Source organism: Coccidioides posadasii, chromosome 3, assembly GCF_018416015.2.
Source record: "Coccidioides posadasii str. Silveira chromosome 3, complete sequence".
In the NCBI taxonomy this organism is placed as follows: Eukaryota; Fungi; Ascomycota; class Eurotiomycetes; order Onygenales; family Onygenaceae; genus Coccidioides; species Coccidioides posadasii.
The window spans coordinates 4,276,800-4,298,023 of NC_089409.1; the positions used below are offsets into that span (position 1 = coordinate 4,276,800).

Here is a 21,224-nt window from a genome sequence, read left to right on the forward strand (position 1 = left end):
CAACAATACACTAGCCCATTTCGGTTAGCCTCTAACCCTGTTGGTCCGCCTTGCCTGGCCATCGCTTGGTCTGCCACCGCAGATCTTCGCCCCGTGGTCCCTGGCTGACGACGTCTCCAGACGTTGAATTCCATACTACGGACTATACCAATCAGCTATCTATCTCGCGAAATCACTAGCTACGGCTTAACTCAACGGCAATCGGCGTCTTCAACCGTCTCGGACCGAGACATCGTGCCTGTAACTTCCGTCTTTGTATTTAGGATATAAATATTGAGGAATTCCTTTCTCGACTATGAGGAACTTGTCCCGTTGCTTTCAGAGTTGATAATGATTGCTAGTGTCAACTCCGGCCCGGGAACAAGCATGCCTCAAATTCTTATATGAAAGCGCGCCTAAGAGGCTTCTCTTTTCATTCAATCCATCCCAGAGCTATCTTTCCATAAGATGCCACCTTTTACAATGAAACTAGGTGACCTTTGAGGAGAGTAAACCTCATAGAAACCAAATGAAGCTACACAAAACATTTCTTCTTACCTCACAGCCCTTGACCTGACTACCCGGATTGTTTCTATGGGATAAAACCACCACTACTGTGCCTTTGGACAACGTTGAGGAGCATCAGAGTTATATTGCTCTTTTGCTTTTCATTCTCTGTCTTTGTTAATATTTTCATGTGTCTGGGGACTGCTAGATGTATGGGCTTGGCTTGTCTGAGACTCAACGCTAGGTAACTACCGTGAACAGTTTACCTTGGCCTTGCTGAGATAGATACCTAGTATTGCTTAAACAACTCGCCTCGCACTCTCAAACTTCTCATCATTCACAAGCTTTTGCCCTCCTGCCCCCTCATCCCAATCCTCCCCGCTTTCGTTTGTACTCCTATCTTCAGATCTATTTACTTATAAAATGGACCCCGAGAAGATAATTCACAAATCACGCCTGGAATGCCTCCCGACAGAGCTTAAACAACTCATACTGGCTGCTATTCCAGATGTGATGTCGCTGAGGTCCGCAGCATTGTGTTGCTGGTCAATGTACCAAGCATTTATGGGCGCTGAAAAATTGATTACTCCCCAGGTTCTTACCTCTCAGCTGAATCCTGAGTTACTACACTATGCCCTTGTCGCCCACGAAGCAGCCAAGTATACCGTCCCTTGGACGCCAGAAACCGCTGAGGCTTTCATAAGAAGACTTTTGTCAAAATCGAATCCCATGCTTGTCCCCAAGCCATCCAGGCTCTCGGAAGCACTGCCTATAGCCGGGTTCTACAATCTCGTTCAGCACTTTGTGGATGACTTCGTCTCTGCTATGTTCAGCACGCCATTTGGACCAGCAAACCAGGAACAAGGATCTTGGGCATTGTCGTCAAGCGAAGTCAACCGCATCGAGATCGCATTCTATCGATTTGAAATATACTGCAAGCTGTTCAAAGGAGGAACTGATCAGGACCCTTTTGCCGGCCATCTTCCTGACCAAAAAGAAATCTTTCACAAGATGTTTCCCCCTTGGGAAAACGAGCAACTTGCCTGTGTTCACGATTATTTACTGGAGAGAGTGAAAAATGGTACTAATGACTTCCACTATCAAAGTAACCTTTTGATAAGGCTAATCAGTTATAGTTTTCCGTGCAGCTCTACCGTCTATTCCTCGCTGGTGCGAGTTTTTATCCCTAGTGCAGGAAGGGATCTATCATGGTTGTATTGCATACCATTTATCTCAGGGGCTGAGCTACCTCCACACACTGCTCAGCAACCCTCTAATTATTACCACTGAAGACTACGACCGTCCACTCCGCTCGACCCAGCTATGGTTCCTCGAACATAGCCTAATTGACATCGCGGCGCGGCAGTATTTTACCACAGAATCCTCTAACATAGCGGAGGTGAAGAGGGCATTTCCACACACGTCAGACCTGGACACTGGCCCGATTGACGTCTGGGACTGGGCAAGGCGATCAAGGGCCTATCGGCCCCTCGTGAGTAATGAGCGCCCTATTCCACTTCGCAAATGGGGATATGTAATGTGGGACCGGGCAAGACTTGATGGGTGGGGTGTACTCCGAACTACGTGGGGAGAGCGCGAGGCTTATTCTGTGATTCAAGTGATGGAGATCCAGCGAGCACAGGACAAAGACTTGATTGATGGTATAGCGCAAGAACTTCATCGAGAACGGACGCGGTTGTACCGTGAGCAGTGCAGGAGGCTAAGGCGGCCGTAGGAACCGAGCAAAATGGACAGTTTTCCTCTTGCTCTGGGATATTATATGACAAAACTCTACAAACACTTAGCACAGTGGCAATGCTTTTTCGTTCACATGCTGCACATTCGGTCCACATGGCGATGGCATATAGTACGCAGAATTGAAGAACTATCTTGCAGGGGGATTCCCGGGTTGAAGTTCATATGACGTAAGAAGTAGAACCCTCTCGATCCCCGCACAAGGTGTTTCGATTTCTTCAAATCATCAAGAGCAGTAAATTGGCCAAAGATGACCCAAAAAGCCCTTGTAACAGGCGCCAGCGGCCTTCTCGGGCGCCAGGTACTCAATGCTTTCAAGAAGGACGTCAATTGGGAAGCGGTTGGCCAAGGCTTCACAAGAGCTGCCCCTCCACACATTGTCAAGGCGGACCTGACCAACCCCTCCGAAATTGAGAGTTTACTAGCCGAGGTGAAGTAAGTGGACTCTGGTGAAACGTGCCCGAAAATGCTTTTTGCCGGATTGGATGTTTTTCTTGCGTGGGCAAATCAGAAGGTTTTCTGGACGTTCGAGAAGGCTGATTTATGATCTCGGCGTGGGTCGATATCAGACCGCAAGTTGTCGTACACTGTGAGTCGTCGTTGTTCATCTCAATGGTTTTATTCGTGTCCGAAGCCGGGCGCAATTCATCCATGATTTCGAGTATTGAGACACGATGTAACCAGGCGCCGCCAACCGATTTCCAGATCAGTGCGATGCCCACCCTGATCTTGCCCGTAAGGTGAATGTCGAAGCCACCAAAGCCCTCGCGAAAGCAACCTTACAAAGATCCATTCTTCTCATCTACATTTCTACGGACTACGTTTTCCCTGGTCGTCCTGGGGAAGCACCGTATGAGACCTCATCGCAGACCGAGCCCCCGAATATCTACGGCCAAACCAAGCTTGACGGGGAGATCGCGGTTATTGAAACCACTCAGGGTTCGGGAAAGGGAGTGGTCCTACGAGTACCCGTTCTCTACGGTTCTGCTGATACCAACAGTGAAAGCGCGGTAAACGTTTTAATCGACGCGGTATGGAAGGCACAAGCCGCCGATGCCAAAGTAAAGATGGATGATTGGGGACAGAGATACCCTACCAACACAGAGGATGTAGGAAGAGTATGCCACGATATTGCAGTTAAATATCTCGGCGAGCAGGAGAGAGCTGCCTCATTTCCAACGATCCTTCAATTCTCGTCGGAGGACAAGGTGACTAAATACGAAATGTGCGAGAGATTCGCTGAAATCCTTGGATTGCCGTTGTCGGGAATGGAGAGGATAAAGCAAGGTGGTACGCCTGGCAATGGTGTGCAACGCCCATTCGACACACATCTATCCACTAAAGCGCTGAAGGAGCTGGGTATACCAGTTGATACCCAGGACTTTGTGAGTTGGTGGTATGTAGCAATTATTGTGGAGTTTGTCCAATAACGATGTTGTTTCGACCTCTGGATTCTGACGCCTTTTGCAGGAGACGAGAACTCCGTGCCTATCGGCATTAAAACCCATTACATCCGGCTCCGTCGGCTCCTGTTCTTTATAGAAGGGCAGGATCGCAAGATAAAGTGCATCTCGCGAAAGCACCCGTTAATACGCGCTGGAGGACAAGTGTGCTTTGGAAATTGAAATTGGGATCAGCCTTTAACTTCTTTGTGAACTTAGAATTTAGCCACCCGAGAGTCAATGGTTGCTGCTCCGTTTAACGCCAATGAAACCGGAGACATCCAAGAAAATGAGCAAAGGAGCAAATTGGACGGGAGATGCAGATTGGTTCTTGCGGTTACCGGCCGCGTTATAGATTATGACGGCTTACATTGAAGTGACTGTACTCCGTATACCCTGTACTAGCTGCATGTATCTTCAACACAAGAATTTGGCCTAGTTTTCAAGAATGGCTGCGATAACTAATGGTAGCAAGTTCGATTGAGCCCTGGTGAGTGTTCTGCAAGAAAAAGTGGTCGTCCAGCCTGGCGAGCTGAGACGGGGCGATCCCGTGATCCCCATTATGCCAAGCCTCAACCCGACGGGCCTTTCCAGGTTGGGACTAGTGGAACTTGGATGGATTCGTCCCCGAAATTGGAACGCAACCTTCACGCATCAACTCATCTTCCGCCTCTCCAACTCAACTCTAGCCCTTTTAGTTATGCTTGTTATTATTATTCATTATAATATTATGCAGTCCAGGACTATGAAGACTACCTAATATTCTGACCGTTAGGATTTACCTAGTATACAGAAACCACAAAGACAGAGAATAGACGTTCTTGTACCGGTATAGAAAGATATATAGATCAATGTCAAGGCAATCAAATCACTGTTTCCTCCACAGAAATACATGTACCAGTATTATTTCTATTGCTTTCATTATTTTAGCTGCCCCATCTTGGCGTCGATGGGCTTGCTGTGCGCATTACTTTGCCTTGACATCACACTGGTTATCGGCATTGGTTAAGAGGAGCGCCTGCCAGGCTTGATCTGTGGCCAGTTTCGGGGCGTGATCGAGGAAGATGAGAGAGATGGGCTCTTATATGACTAAGTAAAGCGATGAAATTGATCAAGGAGCTACGTCAGCCACCAGCGTGAATAATGTCTGGCAGAAGAGCCTGCCGCGATTTTCACCGGAATCCACCAGGAGAGGACCCAGTTGACCACGATATGGGTACCGTGACAAGGAGTGAGCATGCTATCCATTGAAGGATATCCTTAACTACGCATTGGGTTCTGAGCGGGAACCAGGTGTGTAAGAACACTTGGCCACCAGCTGCAGGGGAGGCAAATGCGAATTCGCTGTGGAGCACTCCGTGCGGAGTGTTTACCTACGGACACGTTATACTTTGCTCTCCAGCAGGAGATTTCTCCAAGACAGGCAATTCGATAACTCAGTTCGTCGATTGACGACGCCACTGCGCTAGCAAGGTGATCAGGTCCTTCGGCCGCTGTGAATGCGGCTCTTGTATGCCCATAGTTCGGTGAATTCCCCTTGCCTTGTACTTCCCGCTGACATCGTCATCTTCTTTGCCCCGCCCAATAACCAAAACTCTACCCGCGAAGTCCGGACATGGTACTAGGAATCGGACAATGTGCGGCAACGGTGGCCACCGCAGCACCGGGACATGATCATCGCAGCAAGTGCCCAGACCTGATAAGCAGGACGTGCATACATACTCTGTACATGAATGTATGTCCCCACATGCAAGCTGTCCACAACACATATGTACAGACCATGTTTGCCACCCCACTCTTTGACATGCTTTCTGCAGGCAGAAAATTATCAGGCTCAGCAGCACCCCCTTTTGTTTGGGGCGAAGGGGAGTTGCTTTATTCTTTCATGGAGATGTACGGAGTACAGGGTACGGGATAACTACAATTCTCTTTGAAACAGAAATACATAATAGTCCAAAGGGAAATACTTCGAGCATCTGTACTCTGTACTGTCCAGCAACAACTGAAACTCAAAGAAATTAGCCAATAACAGCAAAGAGTCAACAAAGCTCAAGCAACTCCGGAAGATGGTGCATCTTGGAAGGGTGTTACAAATACCTATCATCCAATGTCACACACCATAAATGATGATCATCATCGAGTGGATGTGTGGAGGAGAGATTGAAAACCTGGCATATCAAGATCATTTGCTGCTCTTTCACAGCTTTTGCATTGATCGGGTGGATGGGTCCAAGATGGGCCTCATTTTAAAATCCAGCCAGTCTCGATGTAACTAAGTAAAAAAATCCCTGACCTCCTCAGCCCTTAGTGGGGAGTAATTAACTGCACCCTCTCCGGTCATTAAAGTTACTTCATCCCCATCCCCATTTCCCTTCCCCTAAACAAGACACAGAAGGTCAATCAAATGCTGGTCTCTGCTTTCACTCTGGCTCAATCCTCTGTTCCCCTGCTTCAAAGAGTGTCAGGCCTTGCGATACTTAGGGTAGAGTTTGTGACATCACATCCAAGTGACGACGCGCCATTTCAATAAGTTTGCGTGGTGAGATCATGGGAATGCCTTGTTTTGTCTCTCGTTCAAAGGGCTAGGTTGACAAGCCTGCATTAATTAAATAAATAGTGAGTTAGCTAGCTAGCGCATGTTCTCTCCTTTTTTTTTTTTTTTTTGCTCCCCCCAACCCTCTTTATTTGCCTCCCCAAGAGCGAATTCACTTGCGCGGAGGGGGTTTCAAAAGAGCTGAGCACATATGAATGCTGGAATTGACCTCTTCAGAGTCCATTCCATGGCCTGGTCTGACAGCTTACCACTATTTCAATTTCGAATTGAGTTTGACCGTTTCCTGTTGACATCTACCTGCCAAGTTACCAGACAGCTCGCCGGTTCTCGTTTACCGGTTCTTGCCACATCTCATTGGCAGTCTCCCCGAGAGAAATCCAGAGCGACCGGGCAAACCCTCTACGATCCACCGCCAGCAGAAAACTTTGGAAACTGGTTTGCATGCGATCACTGTTACGTGCGACGATAGCGACGTTGGAATACCTGGACCACATATGCGAAAGCCTTTGGCGCATGCAGATGTCGCTGTTATGGATCAGAACTGCGGTGCTTCATCACTGGTCCAAGCGCAGCAGCCAGCGAAATTTTCCCGGTATCGATCGGTGAGAAGAGCTGCAGCTCCGGGCGTGCAGCGTTCCGGTTCGAGTGCGCCTCCTCCTCTGCCTGCCAATCCGTCAAGCAATTGTTCAATTGCGAACTCTCAAAATGAATCGATCAAGCGGAGCATGTCTCGCTATCGACATGCGAAGCCTACCAGGATCGTTACTTCAATCCCTCCGCCGCCTCCACCGGGCCCGCTATTGCAAAATCGACAATTTGCGGACATAGAGAACTGGATCGATAATACCAGGATGAGCCAGGAGGCCTCGCAGTCTCAAGCGCATTCTCCAGACCAAGGACATGGATTCACGGCTACATCTTTCTACGATGCGCCGAGGCAGGCTCTCTCACAGCCATCGAGCCCAAAGATTGGAAATTTCTCGCGAATTTTAGGGAGGAGATCCCTGGATCGACGTCGCGAGAATGAGGAATCGTCTCCCCCAATGTCTGCAGGAGCGACCCGTCCGTCATATTCAAGAGACATGTACTCCAGCGGGGGTGAAGATGAGGCGGATTCCAAGCGGACTCGTGGAAGGCCTGAAAATATTCATGTCCCGACATCTCCTTTGCAACATGAACAAAGACAGGACAGCGAAATACCACCAGTAGACCTTCAGAGAAATACTCGCGAAGAGCTCCTTGCAAATGAAAGAGCAGCAGCGGTGCATAACAGACCGAGTTCAGGCAAGAAGCTTGTGAAGGAAAAAGGCGGCCTTTTGTCCCGCATCAAAGGCATTGACACGAATGGATCTTCAAAGGCCCAACGGGAGGCCAGGGAGGATTTGAAGAACTTAATATCATCGCCCAAATTGATTGATCCGAAGGATCTCCAGAGCGGATTCCCCGATGACACGCCGGTTTCTGCGGTCAATGCGGGAGAACGTAAAGTGTTGATCGTCTGCAATGACTCCTTCATAAATCTCCCAATTACCCCGACTACCAAAGTTCAGGACCTTTTGTACTCCGCCGCAAATTGTCTGAGCGAACAGATCGACCCAAAAGCTGCGATTCTGATGGAGACTTTCAAGCAGCTCGGTATAGAACGACCATTGAGAAGATACGAACATGTCCGGGAAGTTCTGAACTCCTGGGATGATGACACGCAGAATCACCTAGAAGTCGTTACGGCTCCAAGCGAAGACGTGAGCGAAGGCCTCGACGTTCGAACTGCACCTCGAAAGCCACCAAAAGATGCGACATTCCACATTTACCACTCCCAACGCCAGGGAAAATGGGACAAGCGGTATATCACCATCCGGTCTGATGGACAAATTCTCATGGCGAAGAAACCGGGCGGAGAGTCAATGAATATATGCCACATGTCCGATTTCGATATTTACTGCCCTCAAAAGCGGGATTATCGGCGGATAAAGCCGCCCAAGAAGCTGTGCTTCGTAATCAAAAGTCAGCAAAAGGCAAGCATGTTCCTTACGAGCGACAATTTCGCTCACTACTTTTCTATGAGTGGCTCGGACACCGGTTGTCAGTGGTATAATGCTGTGCAACAATGGCGCAGTTGGTATCTTGTGAGTGTCATGGGCGAAGGTAGCTCGAACGGCAAACCTGAAACCCATTCGAATGCAAACAGAGCATCCCAACCTAATACGAACCGGTACTCTATGGAATCTACTCCATATCAGCTTGGTTCGTTCAAGCCGTTAGTAGACCTGGATGCACTCGCGAATGAAATTGCTGCCAGACCAGTCACTCCTTCAGATGAAAGCCCGCCAACATCAAAGAAACGGTCAAGCTGGATGGCTACTTCCATGAACAATCATTCCAGTACGCCCTTAGCTTCAGCTCCACCTTCACCAAAGAACACAAGCCGTGCTAGTGCCCAGAAGCGTGGACGTAGCCAAACAACAGCAACTCAGCGAGACCAGTCTACAGTTGGTGAGCCTTTTGCGTCAACAGGCCTTTTGGGCCGCACTTACACCCAGCGTCAGAATGCAATGCGGGAACGTGAGAAGGAGCAGGCTGAACAGAATGGTCCCTTCACCGCACATGGTTTGCTAAATAACCTAGAAACATCCATACGCCCTTCGGACCGTCCCGGACAAACCTCGGGCAAGCCTCCAAGCGGGGAAAACACCATCAGTTCTCCCCCCGGCCGCCACCGTGCAAAGTCCATTCAACAGCCTCAAAGGCCTCTTGTCGATCTAACACCAACGTATCAAGAGCCACCTCATCACGCCCGCAAGGGTCGAGGCGTGGCTGCCCAGCCTGGAACGCTCCTCGTCGATAATGCAACTGGACCGGAGCTCTGCCCGGGTGCAATCGTCGTTCCCAGCGCCACCACCTGGCGCAAACCACAGCGGAGTGGAACAATGACCTCGCAGGTCCCTGCACCAGAACAGTTCGCGCCCTCTTCACGTGGGCGGCAACGCTCAAACACGACACGTGCTACCGCACACCATCTAGGTGCAGCCGCGTTGGGGACTTCGCCGCCACCTCCGGAATCGCCATTTATATCGACGGGTTTGCTCGCGCGGAACAAGTTGAGCCATGGTCAAGGTTCTGCCCAAACAGGGCGTGGTGTCGCAACGGGAAGCAGGCAGACCAACGGTCGACCCCTCCTTGATGTTTCTGAGCCAAATCGATTTACAGAGGGGAGTTTACTGCGAAATGTTGAGCATCTCGGCGCTGGAGTGGATGGATACGGACGCGCACCGGTGACTGATAGAGAGAAGCGAGAGGAGCGGACTGTGCATACTGGGGAAGGATACTGAATACATGGCCTTTCTGGGTTTCCTTTTCCTTTTCTTTCTTTTTTTTTTTTCTTTTATGGGACCAGGTTTTATGATGATGAGGGACACAACGTGCGGTGGGAATGGAGAGGATCAATGATACCCCCTAGATGATAACGGCCGATGATGGCCTGGGACTTTGGGACGTTTTTACGAACACATATGGTCAAATTTACCCTTTCGGGATAACTTACATATCAAACGCTGAATGAATTGATGGGTTTTTTGCCTTTTGACACACACAGTACTCCATACGGCTACAAGTTTTCAAAAGATACAGTAAGGTTCGAAACCGCCTTCCAGGTCTCGCAAGCCAGAATTTGTTTCCAAACCCTAATGCCAAGCCTCTAACGTCTTAAACTAAACCGCATTTGGATTCATCTGCGAATCTTGTGTAATATACTTTGTAATGATTAAGTATCAATATTACACGACATCTCGAAACTTGTACTGGAAATGGTGCTGGAAGCTTCTTTGCAAACCTGCCAAGTGGGCAGAATGTGTTTGGTCTGTCAACCACCCATTTCCATGGTTTTCGTTGCATCCCCTGAATCCCAAACTCTCCTACTCTCCCGGCCTCTACTTTCCCCAGACGAAGTTTTGGAAGGCAAAGCTTTATTGGTATGAATACTCCTAAGTTTGAACTACAAGATGCCTTTGGTGTGAACATGAGACTGTTACAGGCTAACTCCACAGGCGTATTGCGAGGTCTCCCAAAAGAGATTTAGGTTTTTGAAAAATGTCCAATAGCCAATTTAGCTATGACAATGCCTCTCAGTCCCAAGTGATGGGTACATGGGAGGAAGGTTTACAATTTGCCCCAACACCAGGCTACTTTATGCTTGATTCCCTCAGTCCTACTCCAGATCATGCCCTCCAAACGCATGATCACCTTGAATTTCTCCCATTGGCCAAATGGATGAAGGGCAAAGACTATAAAGAGCAGCCACCAAATTATATTTGCTACACAATTGCATGGAGGATCATAATCAATCATAGAGTTGAGGCTAGGGAGACCAAGCAAGACTTGATTGTAGCTCCCAGTGAGTACTGAAAAAAGCATCTAAAACCAAAAATTGAGGGATTGGTGCACAAGAAAAAACATGATTGATGGGTCTGATCAGAGAACACAGCAATTGTGGTATCAGTAAAGGATTGTTCTCAGAGCAATCTTGAGAAACTCTATAAATCTACTAACATTGACTGGATACCAGTGGAGAGGCAGCTCTGCAAGTGGAGCAATCTGATCCACATGGGTAAAAAGCCCACAGTTTCTATTTCTTTTAAATATATGCATGACAACAATTGCCCTACACATGTGTCCAAAAAAGTAGACAAACAAAATACTTCTTCAGCAACCAGAAGAATGCTTGCCAAACAAGATGCACAGATTGATGCTGAAGAGGAGAGCTCTGGACAACCTTCAATCTGGAGGCATGTGTACAATCTCACACAATGTTCTGTACCCTCATGCCACTATGGACAGTGATGCTGGCAGGATCCTAAGCAGAGGAAGCACTACAAACTTAGAACAACTCATCTGACAAGCCTTATTAAACATGTGGATAATGGCGGGAAACTAGAAAATCACCAAGATGTCCCTGACAATATCCAAGAAGCATTATACATGGAGGCTCAAAGAAGATTTGAAAAGGGATCAGGAAAAGCTCATAACATCACAGCAGGGGCTCCATATCCTCCAATTAACATCAATGTTCTACCAGGGCATAGCACTCATGGCTCTGTCGCAGCCATTTCATCACCCAAGTTTGAACATTCCAATGAACAACTCAAATTATCTGGGCCCCAAGATGAAGCTGTGAAGGAATACTGCAAATGGCAGGAACAACAAGTGACTGATAAGACACATAAAGCTGATTGGAGAAAGGCATGTGATATAACTCTCTCACATGGTCTTGACCTTGAACTGGTGTATGAAGATCAGGAACATGTCAAGTTTCTTCTTGAACAAGAAGTAATGAAGGGAACTGCATGATATTTCATTCAAGATATCCACAAATGGGCCACCATTGCGAAGAGAATATTGTCCCACCAGGGACGCGTTGAGGAGAATTTTGATGAAATGGCCGATTAAGTTGTGGTGCAGTATCCTTCAAGACCAACTTTATGAAGTGGTAGGCTAATTGGAAATTAGTTTTGCTTTGAACCTTGCTGGTCATATGAATGAAGGTGTAACTTAGGTGTTAATAATGGCTGAGCAGAGAATTATACCTGGCCTGTGTATCCAAAGAAATATATGCACTTTGAAAGAATAAGGGCCAAGATCTCCTTGCCTTTGCTACATTAAAGGTCGAGGATTGCAGCATTCAATAAGCGAGTAAGCTGGCCTGCAGGGAGGATTCGAGTGTTTACTGAAGGTGGTCTCAGCTATTTTTTTACCGTACCCTCAACGAGTTGTTTTATAGTAAGCCACCAACATATCAATTTTCACACTCTGTCTTCAGTAAACACATCTTTTATCTGACAGCAAATCAGAGCTCAAACTGGAACAGTACTGCATAAAATCAGCCCATATAATGGCTCAGAGCCAGTGCCACATCACATCTCCCATCCACCGGGCCCATCATGTGCAGCCATCATTCCGAGGCACCAGAGTGCAAAAATTACCGTCAACTGAGGCTGTGTTGGTGTGCCACCAGCCGTGAAGGGGATTGCTGGAGCAAGCTCGAGGTTGCCATTGTCGCAGGCGTCGGAACACGACTAATTCAACATCCGTAAGAAGGAAACCATATCGAGCCTTGTGCTGCTTCATGTACCAGTTGACCTGGCTGAGTGCTTGGCGATACTCCTTGCGAACTCCTGGGATTAAATTGGTGGCCATCGGCGTATTCCATTTCCAGGATGGCTTAATATCCCCTGGAGCGCGGTTGGGACCAGTGCCCGCTGGCAGTGCCACTTCAAAATAAGCGGTGTCCGGCTTGAAGCCGTCAATGATTTCCGCGCTCTCTCCAACATCAAACGAGACAGGAGTTAGACCGTTCAGCTGGTTGGCCAGGCCCAAATGGTCAAAAGCAGCTCGAAGGGCTCGTCGCACTCTGGGAAGACGTATTCAGAAACTTTACTTCTGAGGGCATTCTCTGCCGTGATGGGACGTGGTGGGGATGCTGGCATAGGGTCTGGCATAAGGTGCACTTGAGCTAAGAGATTCTGGAATGCTGGAAGAAGGATATTCAAGTTGAAACCATTCCAGACTGCTGTGGTTTGGATATCGTTTGCGTTGTATGCACCATTGGTGGTGTTGGGCCCTGGAACCGGGGGCGCATTTGTTGGAATTGCGGGCAAGGCATTTTGCAAATAGGTCAAAAGCGATATCTGATTCGCCATTTTGAAATACATATTTATATATATATGTGAGGAAGAAGTGTTTTAGTCTTTGCTGGGTAACAGATCAACTTGGGCATCCCACGCGAATTTTATATCCGAAAATCTGAAAGACTACACAAACCCCTCTTCTTCCAGGTTTGCTGGCACAAAATAGAAGGCTGCCACCACTTGTTGTTTCTCTCCTTCCGCTTCTAGCAAGCAAGCGCCAGCTCCAGAGAGGCGCATGCAGCTGGGCTAATCCGGTCATAACTTTACCTCTGCATTGCTGCCTGACTACTGGGATTTGCGGCTCGTCCCACAAGGGATCCTGCGCTTGCCGGCTTGGCTGCGCCATTTTCCGGGCGTAGCTTACTTAAACAAAGCAAACATGTCAAACAAGAATTTCCAAAACAAACAACCAATCGCTTGTCCTTCGTCCTGCTCTGGCAGCCGTGCATGGTCACACTTCCACTGAAAAGAAAGAGGAAAGGGAAGAGACAAAAAATGGAGCTGGACAATGTCAGACCAGCTGAAGTTGTCTTCAAGAAAAAGCTTTTTGCCTCTGAGTTCTCTGAGGTATTCCTCACTGTTGTTCGCGGACAGCAATGTGTCATGAAAGTGGTGAGGGCCCTGTCTGAGCCATAGGCCAGGCCATTGATTGATTACTGTATGCTCTAGCTGGTATACAACTAATTACAAAGTGATAGCATCACGGACGAGGTCCACGACGATACTATGAGCCAGATCGCGAACTCGACATCCACATCCTTGAGTCGACTGCCTACCGTCGTTTGAAAGAGCGAGGAATATGTGAGCAACGGATCGTCCCTCAATTCTTTGGCACCATGGACAAGTTTGATCCAAAGCCATGCCAGCCTTACCTACGCACGTTTGTCAACGATGAATACCCACCCAGTGCCATCTTCCTGGAATACATCCCAAACCTTGAGATGCTCGGTTAACAACTACACACAAGCTCGGATGAACAAATTTCTTGAGGGCATCCGTGAGATACACAAAGCGCTTGTAGAGCATGGAGACCCAAAACCCAGGAACATGCTCATCGTCAAGGACGACCCTGAGCGGGTTGTTTGGATTGATTTTAATCGAGCAAATACCTATGACGAGCACCGCATCACAGACAGAGAGCGAGCTTTTTTGGACGAGGAAGAAGAAACAGTTGAAGGCCTTAAAATGTGTTTGGTATGTCCTCCTAAAATATGAATCCCTTACTGTTCGCTCACAATCTCACTGTCCGCGTCTTAGGAAGCCGACCTTCCAAAAGGGAGACTCAAACAAGCGTACATATTCTACTGTACATGATGTATCCCATCTTTCCTCCTCACCCATGTGTCATCCTATCTATCCAGCGCGAAACAGGCAACCAGAGCCAGAGCAATGCCTCCGACAACTTGGACGACGATTATGTTGCGAGCAGAAGTGAGACCATCAAAGCGGCGCAAGCTTTGCTCGCAGTTGGCTGTTACTACGCAATCTTCAGCTCCCAGGGGTTGTGCTGGTGTCTGCTGTGATGCAGAAGCTCCCTGAGTTTTGCGGAGATTCTTCGCAGGTGGTACTGTTGTAGGCTGGAAAAACTTTCGGTTGTAGCTCATTCTAAGCCACGGGATGATGAGAGTTGGTCTTGCTTGCCTTGTTTGTTTTGATAGACAGTCCGAGCCAGACCTGTCCCAAATCCAATTTGGCGTCGGTACCCGCTAGTTATCCCATATGGCACGTGCCCCTGACCTACCTAGATGTAACCAATCCGCTCTATCGTGAACAAGGCTGGCTGTGTTAGAACCACCAATCTCTGCCTGCCACGGCGGACGCAGGAAAGTTCATGGAGAGAGAAGGGGGGCAGCATCGAGAATTTGACTCCAATATAAAACTATGGTCTAATCACCAGTTCGGTGCGACTTTCCTATAGGAAAATTAACGTGCACTTTCGCTGTGCTGTTTCCCTATTCTTGGTTTATTGCAGGGCCCCATGAGTAGGTCTTACCAAGAGAACCTCTTAAAGTACCGTCACCTATTACCCTTCGAATAGCCTACACTGATTATCAGCTCTTGACGGCCGCCCGGTAATTTTGGTATCCTTCACCATGCTGATGTGATTGTGCTAACTATAAATTATTACTAGGAAAAATGTTCACACCAGATGCGAGCCTCACCGAAATGGAAGCCGCTATCAGATTTCAGCGCCTTGTACAAATCGGAAGTGCAGCAGATTATGCCGCAGAATTTGAGTGGCTCAGAAGCAAGATTTCACGGGAGACATACCATGCGTCTCTTTTCTTCGTGGGGCTTAAAGACGAAATTCAGAATAGGATTTCTCAGTGTGGGGAGATGCCTAGTACTCTGGAGGGTATGATCAGGAGAGCAAAGCAGACTGAAGATCAACTTCATGAGGAACGGAGACTGGGTGAGCTATGTTTTAATTGTGGAAAGCCAGGTCATATCGCCAGAAATTGCAGGAAAAAGTGGTAGGATGTACGATGGACGAAAACTTCAAATGAATTATTCTTTCCTGCAGCACGTTAAAAGTAAATGTGAAGGCTCTTCCAACTCATACATGTATCTCCTCATTATGTTCTTCAATTGTTAGACCAGCATGTCAAAAGTGACCTTCGGCACTCTCTTTTCTCTCACCAACCACATCAACACACCTTTGAAGGAAGGTATCAAAACCTTGATCAGAAAACATCTTATATAAATGCCAGTTTTGCTTAATGTAACTCTTCAGCTCTGTAAAGAACTTCTTGATGGGATTCAAGTCTGATAAATATAATGGTAGGTACAACACTTTCACTTCTGCTTCAGAGCACATCTCTATAATCTTGTCAGAGTAATAAAAAGATGTGTTATTTATAACAAGTACAGACTTTAGATCTGGCCATCTTCTACAATGCTGGAGAAGCTGCTTAATGAAGTCTTCAAAAACAGCAGTATTGATTGAGTCTGTAAAGACATGAGAAAGAATGATATCATCTTAAGTATAGACAGGCAAGATCTGATAATGTTGATTCTGATGAAGTCTTGTTACTTAAACTGGTGTCACTCCAACTAAAAATCAATCTGTTCTTCTAAATCCTATCTGTTTGTCACACCCAGACTTATCAACATAAACCAGATGATATAAATGGAAATTAGATAGTTTGTGGAGATAGAAATCTTGTAAATCTGGATTCTGCTCTTTTGCTCTTTATTAGCATTTCTTTTTTGTCCAGTCTTCAGAGGAAAGAGTTCTTTTAATACTGGAAAGTGATATTGAAATGTTGAATTCATCATACAAAAAAACCACCATCTCTTCAAGATATAGGCCAGGCTTTTTGGTGAGATAATCACAAAGAGCTTCAAGCATAGATGGAGTCATGCTTTGTGGATGATCTTCACAATTCAGCAGTGGTCTTTCACTGCCAAACAACCATAAATTTGTGTAAATATTTATGACTGAACACTCACTGCATTCAGCAGCATCAGCAATCTGAGCAGTAGTAAATTTTTTGCTGTGTATCATACAACTGATTAATTTCTGCTTCCAATCTTCAAGATTTCGCGCCATTTAGTGCAGATAGTGGTTACCCATGCCAAGCACATTTCTGTGTAAATTATGGATGTTGCCTTTGGTTCAATGATGGAGGTGGGGGAACGAGGTAGCACATATTTTTGATACAATACTGAACCATGGCATTTTGTCTACATTCGGTTCAGGCTTGTTACGTTCAAGTTTCCAAATACATCTAGAATAGACGCTAACTATATAGGGCTAGTTCATTCATTAGCACCTTGGCGTTAGGGTTTGGAAACTGAGTCTGGCTTGTGGGAAATGGAAGGCGGTTTCGAACCTTACTGTACATACTCTGCAGCACCTCAGTAGATGTGACAAATTATAGGTGGTATGCCAAATTCTCCCCTTACGACAGCCTCTCTCCCGCCCGTCCAAACACACAAAGCCCCAAGACCAATTCCGTATTCCCTTCTCTGCAAGGCCTCGCAAGGAGACCAAACCAGTGAAAAGAAGATAATATGCCAACAGTTTCAACCACAAGAAGCGACTCAGGTTCGTTGCGAAGTCCCCCAAGTCAAGCCACTTAAGGTCTTGAAGCCCCTATATCCGGAGACATAAACCACTATGGTCAGTTCATCCAGGAGGGATTTAAAGACAAATTTTTTCAAAAATTCCCAGCCGATCCGAAGACCAACTGGAGCGGTCTAAGTTTGTAGTTTTCAACTAGCAAAAACGTTGCCTCAGGCGAACCTTCACTGGAAACGTAAGACCCGTGCACTCGGATGGAGAAGAAAAGAAGAAAAAAGAGGAGGAAAACTTCGCGGGGGCGGTGGAGGGGAGGCGGCCTATTTATACCTCCGACAGGATGGCGCTAGTGTTAAGCGAGACCTATTTTGGCGGAGCCTGATTGGCTGGATCTCGAACAAGGGAAGTGGAGTGGACCACGGTCGTCGCTGCTGCTTTTGGGCCGACAAATACTGTTTGCATTGTTTGGTTTAAGATTATGTAATCAGGAATTTTCCCTGGTTAACTTAGCCGGATCGAGAAAGTCACAAAACAAATCCAAGCACCGGCGCTTTCCATTTATTCCATAGTATAAAACAGCTCAGTTTCACAAAGAGAAGGAACAAAATTCCAATTAGCTATGCAGATGCGCAAGAATAAAGGCACATTAGTCATTACGTCGTCATTCCAGCCGTCGACACAGAAAAGGAATAAGAAAAGGAAAAAGGAAGCTAAAAAAAATCAAAAAGATAGCCGCGTGAACACTCGAGCATCTACCGCCATAGATCCCTCCGCGCGCCCTTTTGCGACCATCCACTGCTACTCTTCGGCCGCTGGTCTGACGGTACAGCGAGAAACCCGTTGACCCCGTTATTCATAAGCACACTCTCACGGGCGTTCTCCCCCCAGCTCGGCCCTAGCTGCGCCCCGTGGAGGCTGAGCGGTCGTGCAACACTTGTACGCCGTTCAGAACCAGCGAAAGGTTCATAGGTCGTGAAGTTCCACTCCAGCTCGTCCATACCCTTGCTGTACACAGCGAGCAACTGGTTGAAACCTCTCCCGACTGACTGGGGACCGCCTTCGCCGCCGCCTAGCAGTCGCGGTGGAGGGGCGAGCATTAATGTCTCTGAGAAGTGGGCGTCACGCACGTAAAGGACGTTTAAGGCCGGAAGGTCGCCCGCGAGGAGAGACGACATCAGGTATGTGTAGTACGACGCGGAGACTGGCTGAGCACCATAGGCGCCCGGCTCAGAGGTGATTTCGTAGTGGAGGAGTGTTAAGGATGTGGAACACAGGAGTGGGACGCTTCCGGTCGGAAACGCACGGGTGACCTCGTGGATTATAGACAGTGTTTCGAGGGAGGTGGCTCGCGTTAGGATTTCATGTAGCTCTTGTGGCACAACGCCGGTGGTAAGGAGTGAAAGGTGCTTCAGAGCACGGATATTCTGAGGTGTAGAAAGGTAGGCCGCTAGCCCCCTGGCGGTGACGTTCGGGGTATCTTGCAGGGTAAGTCGCTGCAACGATGGAAACGGTGGCGACGAAGGCATGAGCTCGAAAATGGAGCTCTCCAGCCATTGCATTTCCTCTAGCTTCAGGTCTTGTAGTTGCGGGAAGCAGCCGAGCACTTGGCGCAGCAACGACGGCTCGACAGCGATCTTGGAGAGTTCCAGGACTTCGATATTTGCCCAAGGTTGCTTGTGCGGGATCGTAGAAAGGCTCCGTTCGGATCCATGAGCGTATTTCATGCGGCGAAGATCGGGGCACCTGGCCATCAATTCCACCTTGAGGAAATGCGACGCTGCATCGTCCGTGAAAACTCCAGCCGGCAGGTCGACATATCGTAAATTTGGAAGAACAGAAATTGTCCGTGCTATCTCGCTCTTGCTCGCTTCCCGTGTCATGTAGGGCATGCGCAAGGAGAGAACCAGCTCTCCTAGGTCCGTTGACTCTCTGACGGTCCGCATAAATAGCAGTAGACGTGTTCTCGGGGCATCGATAGGATCTGCATTGTGGTTTAACCATGAGGACTTCTTTCGCTTCGCGGCCAATTCGATCTCGAGTTCGCAGTAGTGGACGGCGTCGATGCGGACATGCTGATATCTACAGTCCACGACGGTGTGACGTCAGTTAGCTTTCGACTGATGGGGCTATCTTGCACGAAGCAAAATAACTCCAACCCCTATGGGCGGGAAAATAAGGACGTACAGTAATTCCTGGGCAACACGGCACCATGCGCGGCAAGCAAGCGCACAGTGAGCCAGGTCGCGCATATCACAAAGCATACAGTCATTTACCGTGACTGACTCCTCTGACGAGGTAAGAGAATCATCGAGCGAATGCGGGCATACACTGGCAAAGATGCTGTGGAGCAACGTTGGGGGGAGCCTTTTTGTGTAGTCCCTAGCAGGTCTGCCGCAGTACTGATGATATGCATCTTGATCAAGGTACCCTGACTTTTTGCTTCTACCGGAATTTTTGACTTTAGATCGGAGACGCTTGAAGAAACCCATCTCTCACAAGGTTGCTTGATGACTGCTGGGACCGAGACCTTTTAGAAAGTGAGGAGGACTTAGAGGGGTATGTGTGGATGAATGAAGCTCTTTTCGAGAGCGAGATCTGGCAGCACATGGGCGGAGAATTTAGTCAAACAAGGTAAGGGATGTTTGAGAGCTGAAGTAACATCCGAGAAATTTCTAAACAAATGAATGGGCGAAACCTTTATTCACATGGAGAGACGGCTAGCAAGTGACGGCGGCTAGGACTGTGTTCTGTTTCATCGTCGCTGATCCCTTGTGTGCCGCCGTGGGCTCTTCACCACCCACCGGCCCTTGATAAACCCACTCATGGTCCCGGTGAGTGGGACAGAAGGGCTTTTCTGAGTGAAAGACAGCCCAATTGCAAATCAGAAACTCGGAAAGCTCTTTTCAGACTTCCGGACAGACAAATATGGCCAATCATTAAGACGAATAGCTTGTTGGCAAGCACGAAGACTCCCTGTCGGGCGATATTGAAGCATCACCAGCACAAACCCTCCTCCAAGTTTGCGGGATAGAGACAGGAGGATAGCACCCCAATTTCTTGCCACTGTGATTAATAACAGACAGCAGGCAAAGAACTAACCTTTACCAAAGGCTAACTACGTATAATTCTTTCATTTATTATACACACTCTGGAGCCATGGATGATTTTCAATCTCTCTTCACAGCATCTTTCTCTTGCCAATAGCCACACTTTACTGAAAGGCAGCCTGCCTAGAACCCTTTATCAGGCACGTACATACGCCTCTGCTTGACCCAACCCGAGAGACTGGAAAGGTCGGGACAGAAAAGTTTAATTTGTGAGAAATTATTTGAGATTCGACAAACGACGTCCACTTGGGATTGCATGGGACTGCGAGGCAATCCAAACCAGGGTGAGTGTGGCTGGTGGTGCATGGACTTGGTGCAGGAGAACGGCCGGAGAAGGGGAAAAGAATCAAGGCAACGCAATTGCATACAAAAATTCGTAATCTGGCAAAGTGCCGCCAAAAGATGGAGGCGGACAGGCCAGCTGACTAGAAGCGTTGGTTTGACCGCCATGGCTTATACAAGTTGTTACTGGCTTGCGGGCTCCGCTATGTGAATAGAGAGTAAAAATATAAAGAACTACTGACCGGGCTGACCTGTAATGCTGAGTGAAGGACAGAAGAAGTACGGAGAATAAGATAGGGGGGACCGGCGGAGGAGAATTGCTTCTCTGGATAGAGGTCTACCCGCTTGAAAACTCCCATAGCCCACCTATATAGGCGGGCACCGTATCTTCTACTTTAAAAGGAATATCTGAATAGCGACCAGTTGTGGACTTGACGTGATATAGGATTATCTACTCCGTACTCCAAACATGGATGGGGAGAGTAACTTTTAGAATGAGATCATCGTAGAGCAATGCAGAGCTCCTCTCGCAAATGCATTAAGTAGCAGACGTATGATGCCTCATACAGAGGCCAACACTGATCCACAAGTCTGCTTTTGTCTGGTCGACTTAGGAGGTCCGTTATGCACTCTTTCCAGCAGATGGTAGGAAAGACGGCACCACAGCTCGCCAAAGAAAGTTAAGGCAGAAAGGCATTTCATTTCCATAAACAGGCTCTCCGAGTGTCTGCATGAACTAGGCAGAGAAATAATTATTTCTGGGAAAGGAAAAAAAAAAAAAAAAAAGAAAAAAAGACGCCGACTCAAAGAAAGTCGTTCAGATGCTTGTAAAAAGACTACCAGGATTGCTTATTTCGTGATATGACTGATTGCTGACACCTGCTATTTATACCT

The 21,224-nt window shown here is 47.7% G+C and overlaps 9 protein-coding genes across 10 annotated transcripts; 7 read left to right on the forward strand and 2 right to left on the reverse strand.

The window, feature by feature from the left end:
• Positions 1-909: 909 nt before the first annotated feature.
• On the forward strand, positions 910-2,221 carry D8B26_006311 (uncharacterized protein; the record flags this gene model as incomplete). The annotated part of the gene is made up of 2 exons (XM_066125144.1): positions 910-1,567; positions 1,623-2,221. 2 exons carry the CDS (start codon positions 910-912, stop codon positions 2,219-2,221), a joined length of 1,257 nt encoding a protein of 418 aa, XP_065981225.1.
• A 265-nt stretch (positions 2,222-2,486) lies between these two features.
• On the forward strand, positions 2,487-4,175 carry D8B26_006312 (uncharacterized protein). 2 transcript variants are annotated; one of them, XM_066125145.1, is made up of 4 exons: positions 2,487-2,676; positions 2,811-2,830; positions 2,926-3,637; positions 3,712-4,175. In XM_066125145.1, exons 1-4 carry the CDS (start codon positions 2,492-2,494, stop codon positions 3,740-3,742), a joined length of 948 nt encoding a protein of 315 aa, XP_065981226.1. In that variant the 5' UTR covers positions 2,487-2,491; the 3' UTR covers positions 3,743-4,175. The 2 variants fall into 2 exon arrangements, with proteins under 2 accessions (XP_065981226.1, XP_065981227.1); XM_066125146.1 differs by having other exon boundaries at positions 2,487-2,830.
• A 2,546-nt stretch (positions 4,176-6,721) lies between these two features.
• Positions 6,722-9,566, forward strand: D8B26_006313 (uncharacterized protein; the record flags this gene model as incomplete). Its single annotated transcript, XM_003069697.2, has 1 exon — positions 6,722-9,566. Exon 1 carries the CDS (start codon positions 6,732-6,734, stop codon positions 9,564-9,566), a length of 2,835 nt encoding a protein of 944 aa, XP_003069743.1. The 5' UTR covers positions 6,722-6,731.
• Positions 9,567-10,235: 669 nt separating this feature from the next.
• On the forward strand, positions 10,236-10,638 carry D8B26_006314 (uncharacterized protein; the record flags this gene model as incomplete). Its single annotated transcript, XM_066125147.1, has 2 exons — positions 10,236-10,244; positions 10,363-10,638. 2 exons carry the CDS (start codon positions 10,236-10,238, stop codon positions 10,636-10,638), a joined length of 285 nt encoding a protein of 94 aa, XP_065981228.1.
• Positions 10,639-12,584: 1,946 nt separating this feature from the next.
• Positions 12,585-12,941, reverse strand: D8B26_006315 (uncharacterized protein; the record flags this gene model as incomplete). The annotated part of the gene is made up of 1 exon (XM_066125148.1): positions 12,585-12,941. The coding sequence occupies one exon, from the start codon at positions 12,939-12,941 to the stop codon at positions 12,585-12,587; it is 357 nt and encodes a 118-aa protein (XP_065981229.1).
• Positions 12,942-13,412: 471 nt separating this feature from the next.
• D8B26_006316 (uncharacterized protein) lies at positions 13,413-13,870 on the forward strand (the record flags this gene model as incomplete). Its single annotated transcript, XM_003069696.2, has 2 exons — positions 13,413-13,529; positions 13,616-13,870. 2 exons carry the CDS (start codon positions 13,413-13,415, stop codon positions 13,868-13,870), a joined length of 372 nt encoding a protein of 123 aa, XP_003069742.2.
• Positions 13,871-13,964: 94 nt separating this feature from the next.
• On the forward strand, positions 13,965-14,231 carry D8B26_006317 (uncharacterized protein; the record flags this gene model as incomplete). The annotated part of the gene is made up of 2 exons (XM_066125149.1): positions 13,965-14,111; positions 14,175-14,231. The coding sequence occupies 2 exons, from the start codon at positions 13,965-13,967 to the stop codon at positions 14,229-14,231; spliced, it is 204 nt and encodes a 67-aa protein (XP_065981230.1).
• An 822-nt stretch (positions 14,232-15,053) lies between these two features.
• On the forward strand, positions 15,054-15,395 carry D8B26_006318 (uncharacterized protein; the record flags this gene model as incomplete). The annotated part of the gene is made up of 1 exon (XM_066125150.1): positions 15,054-15,395. The coding sequence occupies one exon, from the start codon at positions 15,054-15,056 to the stop codon at positions 15,393-15,395; it is 342 nt and encodes a 113-aa protein (XP_065981231.1).
• A 2,121-nt stretch (positions 15,396-17,516) lies between these two features.
• On the reverse strand, positions 17,517-19,542 carry D8B26_006319 (uncharacterized protein). Its single transcript, XM_003069695.2, has 2 exons — positions 19,126-19,542; positions 17,517-19,020 (listed from the first exon to the last, which is right to left on the reverse strand). Exons 1-2 carry the CDS (start codon positions 19,428-19,430, stop codon positions 17,694-17,696), a joined length of 1,632 nt encoding a protein of 543 aa, XP_003069741.1. The 5' UTR covers positions 19,431-19,542; the 3' UTR covers positions 17,517-17,693.
• Positions 19,543-21,224: the final 1,682 nt, after the last annotated feature.